This window comes from Rhodnius prolixus, unplaced genomic scaffold, assembly GCF_049639745.1.
Source record: "Rhodnius prolixus isolate KJV_2025 unplaced genomic scaffold, Rpr scaffold_7, whole genome shotgun sequence".
Taxonomy (NCBI): Eukaryota; Metazoa; Arthropoda; class Insecta; order Hemiptera; family Reduviidae; genus Rhodnius; species Rhodnius prolixus.
Genome location: NW_027411582.1, coordinates 28,093,788 through 28,109,505, shown reverse-complemented (window position 1 = coordinate 28,109,505; position 15,718 = coordinate 28,093,788). Strand labels below are relative to the sequence as shown.

General features: G+C 33.1%; 1 protein-coding gene across 1 annotated transcript in view; it reads right to left on the bottom strand.

Annotated features, from left to right (window-relative positions):
• The window catches only part of LOC141447297 (homeobox protein EMX1-like), a 99,692-nt gene extending 84,192 nt beyond the window's left edge, over positions 1-15,500 (bottom strand). Inside the window, exon 1 of the mRNA XM_074114709.1 lies at positions 14,972-15,500. Coding sequence (XP_073970810.1) covers positions 14,972-15,434 — 463 coding nt within the window. The 5' untranslated portion in view covers positions 15,435-15,500. The remainder of the gene's footprint in view (positions 1-14,971) is intronic.
• Positions 15,501-15,718: the final 218 nt, after the last annotated feature.

The window sequence follows — 15,718 nt, the reverse complement described above, 5'->3', positions numbered from 1 at the left end:
CTTGCCGTTGTCGGATGACGACAAAAGTGACCACGATTATGATGGTTGAATGATGTTGAAAAATTTGGGAGACCGAGAAATAATTGGCAAGATGTTCTGCGCCACAGAAGAAGTAACAAACACCACTTGGTCTTAGAAGCAATACAAATCAATGAAGAAAAAGAGGCTGTCTGTTGGAAATCATAAAAATAATGGCTAATTGAAGTTTTAATCTTGTAAAATCAATTATTATTAAAAAGACGTAATGACCGTTTCTTCGTTTCCTCCCATAAAGTTACACGGAACCAGGGAAACCTAATTAAAAACACATTTCAATCAACATGAGAATAACAAAAAAAAAATATCAGAAATATAGATTCTACCATAATAGAGGTATCTAAAGACTATTTAATAGTCTGGATGAGTAGTTTTGAGACATAGCTCAAAACGTGAGAAATGTCAGTATAGTTTGAGACCACGAGATACCAGGATCACCTTACATGGGGATGTCCAACATCCACTTCTAATACAGACGGACAAACTCTCTGCGTCTCTACTAACTCTTAGACAGCAAACAACCGTCGCATCCGTTAATAATAAGAAGAAGAAAAAAAAAACAGAAATGTTGACGTTAAAAAGTGAAGAACATGATTTCTGTCTCTTAAAGACAAAAACAACCTTATTTATCTCTTATAAATCTATCGTTTATTGGCTTTTTTATTTATTTAATTTTTATTTAAATTAATTAATTAACTTTTCTAATCTATCTAACGCTGTTGGGCTTATTTTTTTTATAATGACTTCTCAATTTTTGATTGACAAACGACGAGTTAATGATTACAAAATCACGATTCGATCAAGGAGCTTCTAAAAAAAATTGGCCAGCTGGAGGTTATAATATAACTTCCACAACCTTCTTAATAACAGCTATTAACGCAGGGTGTTAAATCTTCTTCATTGTTGTTCAACCAAAAATATTGGGAATAACTGTGCTACTCAGATCACCTTGGAGCCCGTACACTTTTATTGGAAACAATGAATTTTGTTTTGGATGAACCTGAATCTAGAATTCTGCTATAGTTGGTGTCATGCCTTTTAATCATGCTTTAACCAGTTAAACGTGGAATTTATTTTTTTAAAAAACCCCACAGTGTGCGGAATTAAAATCAGACAATGACAATGTATACACACGTCGAACGCAGGGTAAAACAACCAAAAGTTTATAACAACGTCATAATAGTCACTGCAAGCGACTTTTTCTGCAATCTCTCTGGGGCTTGAGATTATCAAAGCATTCTGTGCTCATTCAAAATCTTGCACCGCTTCACGTATGCATTGCTCTATTTAACTAGGGATGCAAGAGCTTTTGACAAGAAAGAAAAGATCTTTGAATTCTTGAGCAAAATGAAATCTTGCTCGTACTGAGGTCTGAACTTCTATCTAAGGTAAAAAAGGGCATCGCACAAGAGTTGAGAGCTTCTATTTGTGTGCGTAATTCCCCAATCTCTAATGCGGAGACCAAACATGTACCAACCACTTATCATTTGGCTGGCTCCCACCACCCACTCCGTATAAAATACTTGGCAGTTCTATTGGTAAGATAAAGGAAACATTTCCACCAAATAATATAATATACTCACAACGAGTATACACGTCGAACGCACAGTAACGAGAGATTTGGTTTGACGTGTATACACACTTAACAGGTTAAGGGCATACAATTTTATGATCATTCTAAGTAGGTTTTAGGGCTAGAAGTAAGAAGATATTTCCAGTGATTTGTGCCATCTTGCTGGATGCATTTAGCTTATTCTAAATGCATCTTATCCCGGAGCATTACTGTCCCCTAGAGAGTCATAAGGTAATTAATTACAACTCTTCAACTCTTAAGTATTAACTTCTTGCAAAAAGGAAAACAATATGGTTCTGTAATTACTTGTTACAAGCAATCATAACTTAAGACTGGTAGAACAGATTAACATTATTTCTATGAAATAAGTTAGATTAGATTAGCGGGACGGGAGCTATGCCCCAGGGCACCGCAGTCAAAAGAGGCCTTCCTCTTTGGATGTAGCAGGCGAAACCTCCTCTACTAAAGAGGTTGAGGACTTTACCTACTACCTCTTTTTGCGCTACTATCTCCTTCGGTCTCAAAGAGCCAAAGGTTTCACAGCGCAACCGCTCGATTGCAACGCCATTTCCTCCACTTCCAGACACAATCTGCACCACGAGCTAATAAGCCTTCACCTAGCACAGATGCTTCCTGAACCTACCATTAACTAAATTGAAAGCCTTTGAACCAATTGCAACGAGTTTCTTTTATGAAAGGAATAAGTTCAGTGGTTAGCTTATACTGAATTCCAACGTGAATAACCCGGGTTCAAATTCAACTGTTGAACTCTTAAATATTTTCTCTTCCTAGGAGTTTCTTACAGCTAACTGTCCGGTGGTTATCACAGGTTTAGGTATGGTTATATTCGAGGTATTGCCTATCTTCTAGGCGGCATGGTAGCCCAGAGTTTAAAGGCGAGGACCCGCCAAGCTAAGATGTATTTTGGTACTGTGTTCGTCTCTCTTAGATTTTATATATATTGGTAACTAAAAGAAATTTTGTAGAAAAGTACATTTAATAGGCGCCTTTTTTCACGACACCTACTTTGGCAGATAGACGAAAAGGTCGCCTAAAAAAGAAATAGGCATTACTTTACCTTTTTTTCGCCTGTCTTCTCCTTCATTACGTTCATCTTTCATCGAATGCCAGTTTGGCACACGGCCGACAATTCCATCATGCACACAATACGAACAGGGGCCTGCAGATATGGTTGAAATGTGCATCTATTTGGGTTTACCAAATCCACACACAATTTCTAGCTCATTATTGCAATCCCTACTATTTACACGCCATAAACTTTACAGATCAGAACCTACCTACATTCTACTGACAATGAAGGAAGCATAAAAGATTTCTTTCTAGGCACAGTGAATTCGGCTTTATAGCCAATCCTCTCACAATATCTAAAATTGAATGAAGAACACCAAAAAAAAAGACAATTATGAAATCAAAAGAAGGTAGCAGTCATCAAGGAAACTACCTGCATCAATGTTAAGTAATAAACTCAAAGCCAATTAAAAGTGAAATTAATCCACGACTCGGCCCACAAATATATCTTAATTTTGGCCGAGGAGCATTTATGTTAGATTATTGTGGTATTTGGAGAAACATAATTTTAAGAATCTAGCAGAAGCCGAGTAGATTCGCTCGGGGGTCAGTTTGTTTATATGTACACATAAATTTTCTCCTTTTAAAGGTACATATATAATATGTATGGTCAGGCGAGCATACAACTTGCAGTATATCATACATTAATTACAGTAATTGCCTACAATGTTGTCAGACATGTTGGTGCCATGACTGCCCCACCTCATCCTCGGACTCCATATCTATTTCACTAAACAGAATCTCCTACAATATACATCTCCAAAAAAAACTAATATTTCATCTCCTTATTTTTAAAAAAAAAACACCCAACTTGCTAGATAATGATTGTATTTTGTATTTTAACAAATTTCGGGCTGAAAATTTTTACTTTATTTAAGGCAGAGATGACTTTGAAATTTTGTTTGATCTAGTGAATTTGTACCAAATTATTTTTCTGAAATTTGACTGTGTCAAAGGAAATCAACGGTTCTCACAGACTCCTAACTCATGATTGTGCTTAGTAGAGCGCCTTAATTTAATGGTCAGCCGTCAATTTAACTTCTTTTGAAGATGATCAGTATAAACTACAAGCGTCACTATTTTGATAAACTTAGCATACTGATTTAGTAACTTTAAAAGCCTGTACCAAAAAATAAAATACTTAAATCACGCGATTAAATGGAAAATAGAGATCTCTACAAATTTGTCCAAATTTAGGTAGTTTTATTTTATTTTAGGAAGCAGTATATTACACTTTAAGGCGCCACGATAGCCGAGCGGTTAAGAGGCTAGACCCGCAAAGCTAAGATGTATTGTTGGTCTCTCTAGTAGGTTCGATTCCCCTGGTGTAGGCGAAATTTATTGTAAAGTACATTTTGCTAGTCGCCTCCATCCACGACACCTAATTTGGTAGTTGTCGTGGAAAAAAAAAGGCAATTTTTCACTGTACAGATCATCAATGTGCCAAAATTTTATCTTCAATTCGTATACGCCTGGTTTATTCATTACTTCAAAGTTAAATTTCTTTCTATTCTTTCGCAAAATGACCGCTTAAAAAAAGGAAGGTTACTCCGAACAGAACAACTAACTAATTGCTAGCTTTGATCATCTTATATCACGGTTCGCCTTGAACGATTTTAATTGAAAAGTTCACCAACATTATTTGGGTCAAAACTAACCAAAATCCACTGAAAACCAAATCGGTTTACGTTGCGGATTTTTTTTTAATTAATTTTTTAGGTCAAAAAACGGCTTTTTTTGCAATGTTAAGGCTAATAAATGGATAAACAATACAGTTTTTTGCAAAAGCAATGCATGCATTTTGAAGCTGAGGGAATTTCCGACAGATTGATGTATTTTATAAATGATAAAAATGAAATTTCGACATTCAAAATCAATAAAAAAGACATTTTTGAGCAAAATAAAGCTAAAACAAGGGTTTCTCGCATTTCAAAGCTTACTTAACAAATAAATCATCGTTTTTTTGTGGAAGGGAATGAGAATGAGTTTTTCCTAAAATTACTAAAATAACTTCATTAATGAGAAATTAAATTATTAACATGTTCTTAGTTTTTCTCAAGAGAAAATATCATGTAAAATCATTTTTAGTGTTTATCACGACACGAAGGAAGCAATTTCAAAGAGTGATACATTGCTCGCTTTACAAATTAATGTTCAATTCGTTAGAACTTGTGCATAATTGCGTTGCACGCAAAAAAATACTGCATACTGGCGCTGCATTGACCTAACCAAAACTGAATGCAATAATATTTTTATTTGGAATACCCAGTGTAAATCATTTACTCAAGAGTGCAACTATCAGTTATTAACCACTCTGTCATTGAACAGGGTTTTATTGTGAATATAATCAACCGCATATCTCTAGGTTGACGCTTAAATAAGTTACTGTTGAATTCTAGTACATTATCTGTCGCAATCTGTACCCAAATTGTTCGTTTATCAGAATAGGGTTACCCTTATAAGTTTTTTATCATTATACTATAATTAAAATTACTTTTTTTGACTATTTTACCCTAGACAATTGAGTAGACGTTTTTAATTTAACTTTAGTTCAATCTATTTTATACCAAATCACAATAATTAATTTGTATTGAACTTCAAATTCTTCGAAATTACATTCCAATGCCATCTTTTCTATTTCTGAGCTATTATTTGCGTAGACTAACTGCTGGGCGCCGTTCTGGATGTGTCATAATTCGTGTATTTCAGGTGCGTCATCAGATTCATTAATAGTATAGTTGTTAATGTTTAAATAAAAAATTAAATGAAGAGTAAACAAAAATTTAACATCTAAAAATTATTTAGTCTTGCATAAATTAATTATTATAGCTTTTATTAAATGATTAGAGCACCTAAGCTAAGCGGTTATCGAAATTCTAAAAGCTATTGTCTTCCAACAATAATTGGATGATTGGCAAAAAAAAGTCGAGATGCGGACACAGAATTAAACGTAGGTGAAGCTTAGTAATTATGATAAGACCCACGAATCAGCTGTTCACCAGTAAATTAAAATTAAAGTCAACATTTTTTTGAAGGCCTGCATCAAGATCTACTACGATAAGTGGGGAGGAAATAAAAAACTTGCAGTTAGTCGTTTAAATTATAATTTTTAAACGAACAAAATAAACGAAATTAATATTATTTCATAAAAAAAAAGATTTATCGTTCATTATTTAGTTATAAATAAGATTCAGTTGTCATAAATTGTTTTATTATGAATACCTATTCATGCCAGAGTTTTTAATTAATTACCTATTTTTTAAGTCATAATTATAATTTATTGAATACCATTGGCTGGATAAAATCCCCTCTCTTTAAATTAAAAAAAATACAGATAAATGATTGGTTCTTTGATCTGATTATTATTCATAAAATATTATTTAAACCAAAAAATACAGTTTTTAATACATTACCGTTTTTTATTTACTGCCATACTCAGATGTTTTCAACAATTCTGCTAAAAACGGTAAGGAAATTTTATTTTTAAATTCTGAATAATAAAAAATTTTAGAATTGAATACATAATAAAAATATATACATGGGGCTAACTCCTCCCCCATTTGATATACAGCGTCGATACCACCAGAAGGCACATCTACATAAAATTCCGAATCGAATGACACCTCATTCATGTAAATCGGTTCGCGCGTTTAGGCGCTACGTAGTTTACAAAAAAGTTAACAACAAGAAGAACAAGAACAACAACAATTGCTGAAAATGCCGTTTTTGCTCATTTTCAGCAACTTTTTTCTCGAAATCTATTTCACCTATGTTGTTGCAAAAAAAAATTACAGTTATAAAGGAGGATTTTCCCTATATTTCAAAGAAAATTTGGGAATTTTATCTTTTATAGAAAAAGAGAAAAAAATTATGAAAGTTAGGTGTTTTTCAACGTTACGCTTTTTCGTGCACTTTTTGACGATCAACCCTTATACAACTGTCCTACTCGGACAGTTTTAATTAGTAGTTTCTTTTCGCTCTGTTATTGCGTGGTAATGGGTCCAAAATCCGAATAAAATAACGGGTAACACTAAAGACTGTTCAATGATAGAATTATTTAGGGTATTTTCTTGCTTTAGGAAATGAAAGGTTACTAATGAAGGTCTTTAGGTGCCTTAGAATGCCAATCTCACACCATCAATCAATTTTTTTTTTTTCCGAGATCGATCTAAGAAAGACATAATCTATTTATATGCCGACTAAGCTATGTTTGATAGGATGAGAAACAAAGATGGAAGAAAGAGTAGCGTTGATATGAAGGATATGGCAGAGTTGCCAACCTCTCCAGAATTAATAACTAAGAAGCGAGAGACACTTGTTTATTTTACTAAGATTTCCTGTACCTAGAATCGTCGGCTTAGAATAGTCCGTTAGTTAGAACTCTTGCTGCTTTGTAAAACAGTTTGAAGAACTGCTGCTTATTGGATATATTTTTGTCTGGAACAGACGCTTGTCTTATTGCATATTGTTGGACTCTGTTATCCCGATCATAGGTACTTCGCCGTGCTACGGTAATAGCTGAGCTTTCCACTTCTTGAATTCTTCTGCGTTTCCTCTTTACTGTCTTTACAAGGTCCAACTTCCACTCTAAGCAAACACAATCAAGACTACCGTCATCCAGGTCTCTCCCCAGGATCCGTACGCAATACGTCGACTAAAAGAAAGCAATAAGCTGAGTGATTAGCTTACTGGATTCCCACGCGGAGATCCCGGGTTCGAATCCAGGTTGCTAGCTCTTGTTAAGAGCTTCTTAGTTCTTCGATGGACCGGGTTGTCCATTGTAACAAAAGAACAAGTTCTGGGCGCCGATGACTTCAGATGTTAACGCTTCTTAAATTTTAAAATTGTAAAACATATTGTGAATTTATATTTACATGAATCCCATTAATGAATTAATTCAATTTTTCGCCATCGTTTAGACAAATTCTATGTAGGTATATTCTAAAAATATTCTTGTAATTAGTTTCTCCGTAATCAAATTATATGATATTTATTCATATTTCAAAAAATATTTTAATGAATAAAATTAAAATCGTGAAGTACGTTTGTACAATTAAGGTCATGAAGAAAACAATATGATTCCCGAAACTTGGCCAAAAAAATTAGATCTGATTCACTAAAACGAATCCTTGTAGATATAAATCCAATATTCAATATTTAAAGAAATATCTCCCCTAATTCGAAAGAGGTTACCCAAGCAATTAGGTTCAAAACATTTGTAATTTGTAGCTAAGGTTAGTCTAAAACCGTTAGTTAAAAAAGGCAAAACCTGAAAAAAAAAGAAGATTATTCAAGAAATATTTGACAAGCTGTCCCTTATACATTTCAGATTCTTTGGCTATCTATGGGCAATCTTCTGAGCAACATTCTTTGGGGGCTTACTAGCAGTTATTTTAACCACTTCTTGAAAAGGCTATTACTCTAGACCGGAAGTATTTCAGCGAATTATCTATAGGCAGAATCCTTCTTCAGTTTGGGAGATTGTTTGAGGTACTATTGTTCGGGTAGGGATTGGCGATTGAGGTAACTTTATCTGCAACATTGTTGTAAAGACATAATTTTCTAGATTTCTCGAAGATCGAAATCCTTTCTCGATTGAGACATAATAATGTCAAAAAAAAAAGAAGAGTTTTTCAATTCAATATCTCGAAGGAGGCATCAACAATATTGTGCAACAGATCAAGAAACAATTTGTTAATAAATTAAGCCATATATGATCAATAATCATAAAAAATATCAATTACCGTTTATCAACTTCATAAATAATAGAGTTAATTTTTATTGAACTGTAATAAAAATTAACGCAAATTCAATTAAAAATGGAAATTACTTAGTTTTTAATAGTTTTTCTCACACCATAAACTTGGTGACCTAATTTTAATCTTTTTCTTTTTTTATTGGTGCATTGCAATTAGAGCTGCAATTTATTGCTGATAATCATAATTAGTTTATTTAATTTTATTGGCTAATTAAAAAGACATTTTCAAGGAAGATTAAACATTCTTTTATTTATTATATTAATGCACAAACGGAAACCGTACGCGTAATTCTTTTGAAAGAACTTGAATATTTTTGTAAGTTTTTTGAAATAAATTTTAGGGGGGTTACAGAAATTTATTTAAATTTAATTTATGGTAGTCGGACATTGTGAAAATTTGGCTGATATATCATAGGAATCAAATTACTAAAATTAGAAGAAAATTTGTTTAGTGCTGCACGAGAGACGAGACTTGAGCAACCGAGACCGAGACCGAGATCGAGACATGATATATATCTCGTCGAGAAATCTCGGTCTCGTCTCGGTTTTTCAAATATTAATTTTTAGCTACAAAATTATAAAATTGTGTTCTTTATTAATAAATAATCATTACGGGTATTGAATTAATTATTAAAAGATACAATTTTATTATATATGTTCAATATTACTACATCTATTTGACTTCGAATTACATAAGTAAAGTAAGCAAAGTAAAGTAATCGCCTATTTTTTCAGGCGGGGCTTTACGTCCAACTACCAATTAGGTGTCGCGGACGGAGGCGACTAGCAAACATACTTTACTGTAAATTTCTCATATTAACCATTAAATAAAATCCAAGGCCTAAGACCGGGAATCGAACCCAGTTCCACAATACACTTAGCTTCGCAGGTCTCGCACCGCTCGGCTACCGTGGCGGCCCCCTTCGAATTACATAATTTTTACATAAATTCACTAAATTTCACTATTCATATCATTCATTCATTCAATTTCATAAATTTCACTATTAATAATCTAATACTTTGAACTATGATATCATTTGAATTATATTTTAGAATTTTGGAATTAGTGAATTTGAAAAAAAAGACTATCTATGCACCTAAAAAATATTGCCACAAATTTTCGTTTTTAAGACACACTTTGCCCAAGCATTGATACATAAAAGAGCTTTTACTGAGTCAGAAGTTAGAGAAGATCTTCTTTTGGTCATTATCATCGCAGCTTGCGAAAATAATCTTTCCGATGGCACTGAAGTTGCACAGATACTAAAAATATCTTTTGTCATTCTAGACAAATTTTTGAAGGAATTCTCAAGTGTTTTCCACCATTCTAAAATGTCAGCGTCTACTGGTGCTTGGTCTAATTTGGTGTAATTAATTATTTCTGTCTTCCATGCTTTGGTGATATTTGCTGATTTTTGAGCAAATGGTGCAAAAATATTGATGCAGTCGTCGTCGTCGTCGTCAAAAGGTGAATCATCAGATTCTTTATCTTCACCAACAGCCATAACTAATGGAGCGGGAAGTTTGTTGGGAGGTGTATTTTTTATTTCACGAATCGAGTTGTTATAGCAGGCAGATATGTTATTTGGGTCTTTCATTTGGCGCGTTTTTAACATCTTTTTGAAATTATATAAAGATATATAACAGTAATAGTAATATATGATGCATTGAAGTGTAAGTAGTTGTCTTCTTTTACACACATTTTCATTACCAATATATAAATTAAAATAATTATTAGAAAATAATAACATTTTTTGAAAAGTTATTAATAGCAAACCGCTTTTAATACTTAAACAAAAATTCAAAAAACCGAGACCGAGACCGAGATATCTCGACGAGACCGAGACCGAGACTTGAGCGACCGAGATCGAGACTGCATAAAGTCTCGCCTCGTCTCTGACTCGTGCAGCACTAAATTTGTTCTATTGTAAGAGTATTTGTTCATTGTTTTTTGGTGTCTGATTCGTTAATTTAAAAGAAAAAACAAGATTATTGCCATTTTCAGTTATCACTTCTTTTATTTAGTAGTCCTAGAAATGATTTACACAGCAAACACATGAAAATAGTTTAAATTTCAAAACGGATACGAACAATCTAAACTGCATAGTTGCCAACTTAATGCAAAACAGCATCTTTTTAACAATTGGTAACTTGTCACAAACCAGATCTTTTTAATACTGACCATATTTAGTGCAAGACATAAACCTTTAATGTTAATTATATAAAAATAAAAATAAAAAATTATAAGTGTTAATAAGTATTAAGCCCTAAAGATGATAACCTAATCGCTAGGCAGAAAGCTTGGCGATAAAAATAAATAAATTATGAATTAAATTGACAATAATCTTTCTTCCTTTTTAAAATTAGTTTAGCGGAAATGACGTATTAATGAATTAACTGTGCGGTTTTTTGTGCACTTTTCTTTACATAAATTATGACGTAAATTGCAGTCAAAGAAAGACATAAATGTGCGTTTTTCACACTAGACTTGCAATATTTGTTTTTATTAAAAGGTTCTAATGAAATGGCGCACTCTATCGGTGAGCTGAACTTGGTGAACCAGGGCACAATATTTTAGAGCATAATTACTTTATTTTATTTATATTATTGCTTATAAGAAAATATTCATTTTTTATAGCAAGAGTTTGGGCCTCTGCTCTTAATAACATTTGTGATAAGAAATAGGCTGCTCCCATTACTTCCAAACTTGGGAAAAATAAAAGTAATTAAAAGAAAATTAACATCAACAGAAATATTTTTTTAAAAATAACTTAAATCTGACAGCAGACATACCTCAACACCCAAATACTATCCTCTCCACCTTTGCTGATGATACTGCAATCTTATCACCTCATTCCGATCCCCTTATCGCTGATCTTATATGAACTCTTCAAACGCATATCAACCACTTACAGGACTGGCTTAACAAATGGCGAATCAAAACTAACGTTACGAAATCAAAATTTATAGTATTTACTCTAAGACGAAAAATCCTACCTCCCATCATCTTGAACCAAACTCCTATATACCAACTGTGGACAAAGTACGCTACCTTGGACTGTACCTAGAAGCAAACGGTTGACATGGAATCCCCCCGATACTAGACTGAAAAGACAAGAAACTAACCAACTCTACAAAACTTCTCGCCAGACTACTTGACAAACGATCTAAACTCAACTTACAAAACAAAAGGCAATACCTGTGGTTATTGCTACCTATTTGGTCATACGGCATTGAAGTATGGGGATCGACTAAACGTTCCAATTCTTTACGCATCCAGATTTTACAATCAAAAATACTACGAAAACTACTTAACGCTCCATTCAATATTTCTAACCTCACCATTCACAATGATCTCAAAATCCCTTTCATTAACGTCCTTACTAAAACTCGTTTCTTAATCTTTCATTCCATTACAGCAGCTCATCCTAATCCTTTAATTAAACACTTATCTTCTTCCACATTACCAGGCAATCCTCCAAGGAGATTGAAGAGAAGATGGCCCCCGCGATCTACTCTCCTCATAACAGAATAGTGATCTGATCACGTTATTGGAGTGTCGCCACTGGGTGCCTTCTCCAATCCTCAATCAAGACACTATATTACATCACATTTGCTTGTTGCCACAACCGTTGCAGTCGCAAATTTCAATTAAAGATTTAAAAAAAAAAAAAAATCTGATAAAGATAGGAGTGCAATTATTCAGCGGAGGAATTAGAGGAATTTCCTTATAGCTGTTAAATATTATATCCTTACAAATTTATATCTCATATCTAGAGAGCTCCAGAAATGAAATAGGATAATTTTAATTTTTCTTTGTAGTCAATATCGAATAAATTTTCAAAATATAACCTCAGTGATATTGGAGCTTATAATACCTATTTAATAAACTCGTTCTGAGCAATATAATTTGTAATTGGTACCTCTAATTGGAGAAATAAATCGATAATTATCTTTCTACGAGTGCGCTCATGAAAGATGCCATCGATAAAAACCATTCGAATGACCCCCCACCCCCCACCCCGATTAAATCGATTAACAAAATAGAAAGAAATTAGATAATAGAATGTTAAAAGGAAGGAAATAGCTCGTTTTAACTAAGGGCAATTCTAAAAGACACCTGTATTAATGGACTTGGTTTCAAACAAAAAGATATTGTCTGTCAGTAAGTAGAGATGAAGTTAATTTCGTGTTTTGTATCTACTTGTGTGCGTATGTACGTGTTGTTTTTTTATCCAATTTCTAATTTCAAGTTCAAATCTGTTTTGTCTGTCTCTCTCTTCTATCCTGGAATTAGAGAGAGATGGAGAAAGCTAGCAGATGGCCTGTAGGCAGGACCCTTGGCATTAGACAGTCATTAGACACTTCACCTATCAACTTAAAACCAATCATTATCCATTTATCTAGTTTGATTACATGGTTACCATATGATTGAGCAACATGCGGTGGTGCTCCCTCCAAAAAGACTGCTCCCACTCCAAGTTTTTACCTCTTTTAAGTATTACAATTATAGATTCAACCGGATAGAAGAATTTTGTGTTCTTGTCTCTATCTTTTTGTTACTCTTAATTCTTAGTCAGCCTTTAATAGTTGATTATTACAGTAAAATATCAAAACTATTTATTTTCTAAAAATCGAAATATTACTGCTTCAGTTAATCCAATTTTCTAAACCGGATTTATGTGAAAGTCTTAAGTTATTTATTTAACTAATAATTTTGGTTTTAAGTAAAACTGCTAATTAGAAGGTTTAAAAAATTAAAGGTATAACATTTGAATGGTCCACTCTAAAAAGGGCAATTAAATTCATTTATTTAATAGCTTTAGATTAACGTCCAATTTGTGTAATTAGTATTTACTTATGTATTTCTTAATAGTACCATTATCTCAATTAACAGACAATTTATTTAAAGGCTCCTAACCTGACTACTTCTACGCTAAAGAGCAAGGCGTCATTCTTTTCTTCGTTTTTTAAGCGTTATGTCAGAGGTTTACTTTAAAAAAAATTGAATATTACTTTTTTTAAGCTGTAAGATAAATTGTAACTTTGGTAAAAAATGGAAATTAAAAAATAATTTTGCCACAAAAAAAAATGAATAAAATATAAATTCAGAAAGAAAAAATGTAGCCACCATAAACGGAAGTCGGAAATAAAAAGGAAATATTGTAAATTAACTTTTACTACGTATGTATGAGACGGAACCCACAAAATGTTTGTGAAATAGTCTGAACGTGAATCATCACTCATGGTGGGAGTGAGAGGTTAAGTTCGAAGACCACAAAACAAAAAAAAATAGAACTCTTTCGTCAAATTTTGGTATTAAATAAGAGCGGTAAACTTCTGGCTGAATTTAACTTAAAAAACAACACCAATAAATTTGGTTACGTTTAACAAAAGTTTAAGAACAAAGATGCTGTTACAAAAATAGCATTGCTAAAATTTCAAGCATCTAGATTATGGTATCATTAACTTAAAAGTAATTCTAGTTTTAGAAAAAAGTAGATACTAAGTTTCCATATTTTTTTTTTTCTTTTGTTTTAGGTCTAATACCTGGTAGAGAGATAACAAGACTATGAAGCGTTTGGGTTGGAAGTACCGGCTTTTTGAAGGACTTCAGGTAAACCGTCTTTGCAGGTAACTTTACCAGTATTTAATTTAAAATTTTATATCAGACAAATAGGCGAAACTTTACAAGATTCCATCTTAACATATTGAATTTAAGATTTACTGTAGCAGTAAAATTTAAGTTAAGATAAATTTAATTTTTCAAAATGATTTCTGAAATTAATTAAAACCTTGAAAAGAGAAAAGTGAACCTCGAAAGCAGATTACTTTTAAAGCAAATTTAGGAGAATTGATAAAAGAATCAATAGATCCAGTAGTACCGTTATGATTATAAGAAGCTGGACTTCAGAATTTAAGAACACGGTTACTATTAAAAAATTTAGAATTAATTCTTAAGAGTTAGTTTAAAATTTAAGATGAAGAAATGAAGAAAATAAAAGTTTTTAACTTAAAAATTGAGGCTAGTTCTTGAGATTTAAGAAATTGTTATCTCAAAATACAAAATCAGGATTATAAGAAATAAGAATTCTCCTCTTAAAATTTAAAAAGAAAATGTATAAGAACTGATCATTGGTTAAGAATTCGTAACTTAAAATTTGTGTGAATTAATTTTTAAAAATGAAGATTTTGACCTTAAAATTAACTACATATTTTGAAGTTTGTTAGATTGAACCGAAATTTATAAACTTGAAATTTCAAAACTGAACGCCCTACAAGTGTAAATAATGCAATGAATGAGTGACTTCGTTTAATAAAAGAGAATATTTTCAAATATGATTCGTCAAGAATACTCTTTACGTTAGTTTGTGAATAGCATGTCTCAAGAAGAAGTAGTTAATTGCCTGGATGTTGCAAGAGTAAGACTAAAAAGTCTCCTTATATTTTGATAAGCCGGGAGCTCAACTAAACCTTACAAAAACACACACAAAAAGAAAATATGATTGACTCACCTCCTCCAGGAAACCTATGTGGAAATATCCTGCCATGTCTGGAAAGTAGCCAAGGACTTAATGGATAGGTGTCCCTTGGTGCTGGATAATGATGCGATGGCATGCCAGAACCTGGAGGCGGTGGTTGTTGACTTAAGGCTGCCGCAATTCCAGCCGCTTGGAAATGTTGTGCAGCCGCTACTAATGCCAAATGTTGATTTTGTACAATTGGTTCGTGTAAATATAAATTTTTTGGAAACGATGGTAAAGCGTTTGGCCTAATTATTGGCGGCGGCGATCGGCCCGGATCAAGTGGGGAACTAGAACCGGATGGTGGATTTTTTGGCGAACACCTAGGACTATTATTATCATCACTATCGTCTTCATTTTTATCACCAACTATTGAGTCAATTGAGAAACCAATTTTTGGTTTACTAGTTGTCGTAGGATGCACCATTACTGGATTCGGTGCGAGAGGCATCATTGTTTGTTTTTAAAAACACTTACACTAATAAACGGTCCATATCACTCGGCCAGCGTCCACAGACTGAATGGTTGCGTACTAGTTGCCCCCACCAATAAGCATATATTGGGTGGGATATATGCCACGCCCAGCTTACACCCCATTGGCCACACCTACTATTTTACTTGGCCAATAGTCATGTTAATACCGGCCTCGCGAGCGCTTAATGGCGTGTATAATTTTATTAACTCTCCTACTCCTCACCTATGCTCATTCACCCTCTCTCATCTATATAGATATATATC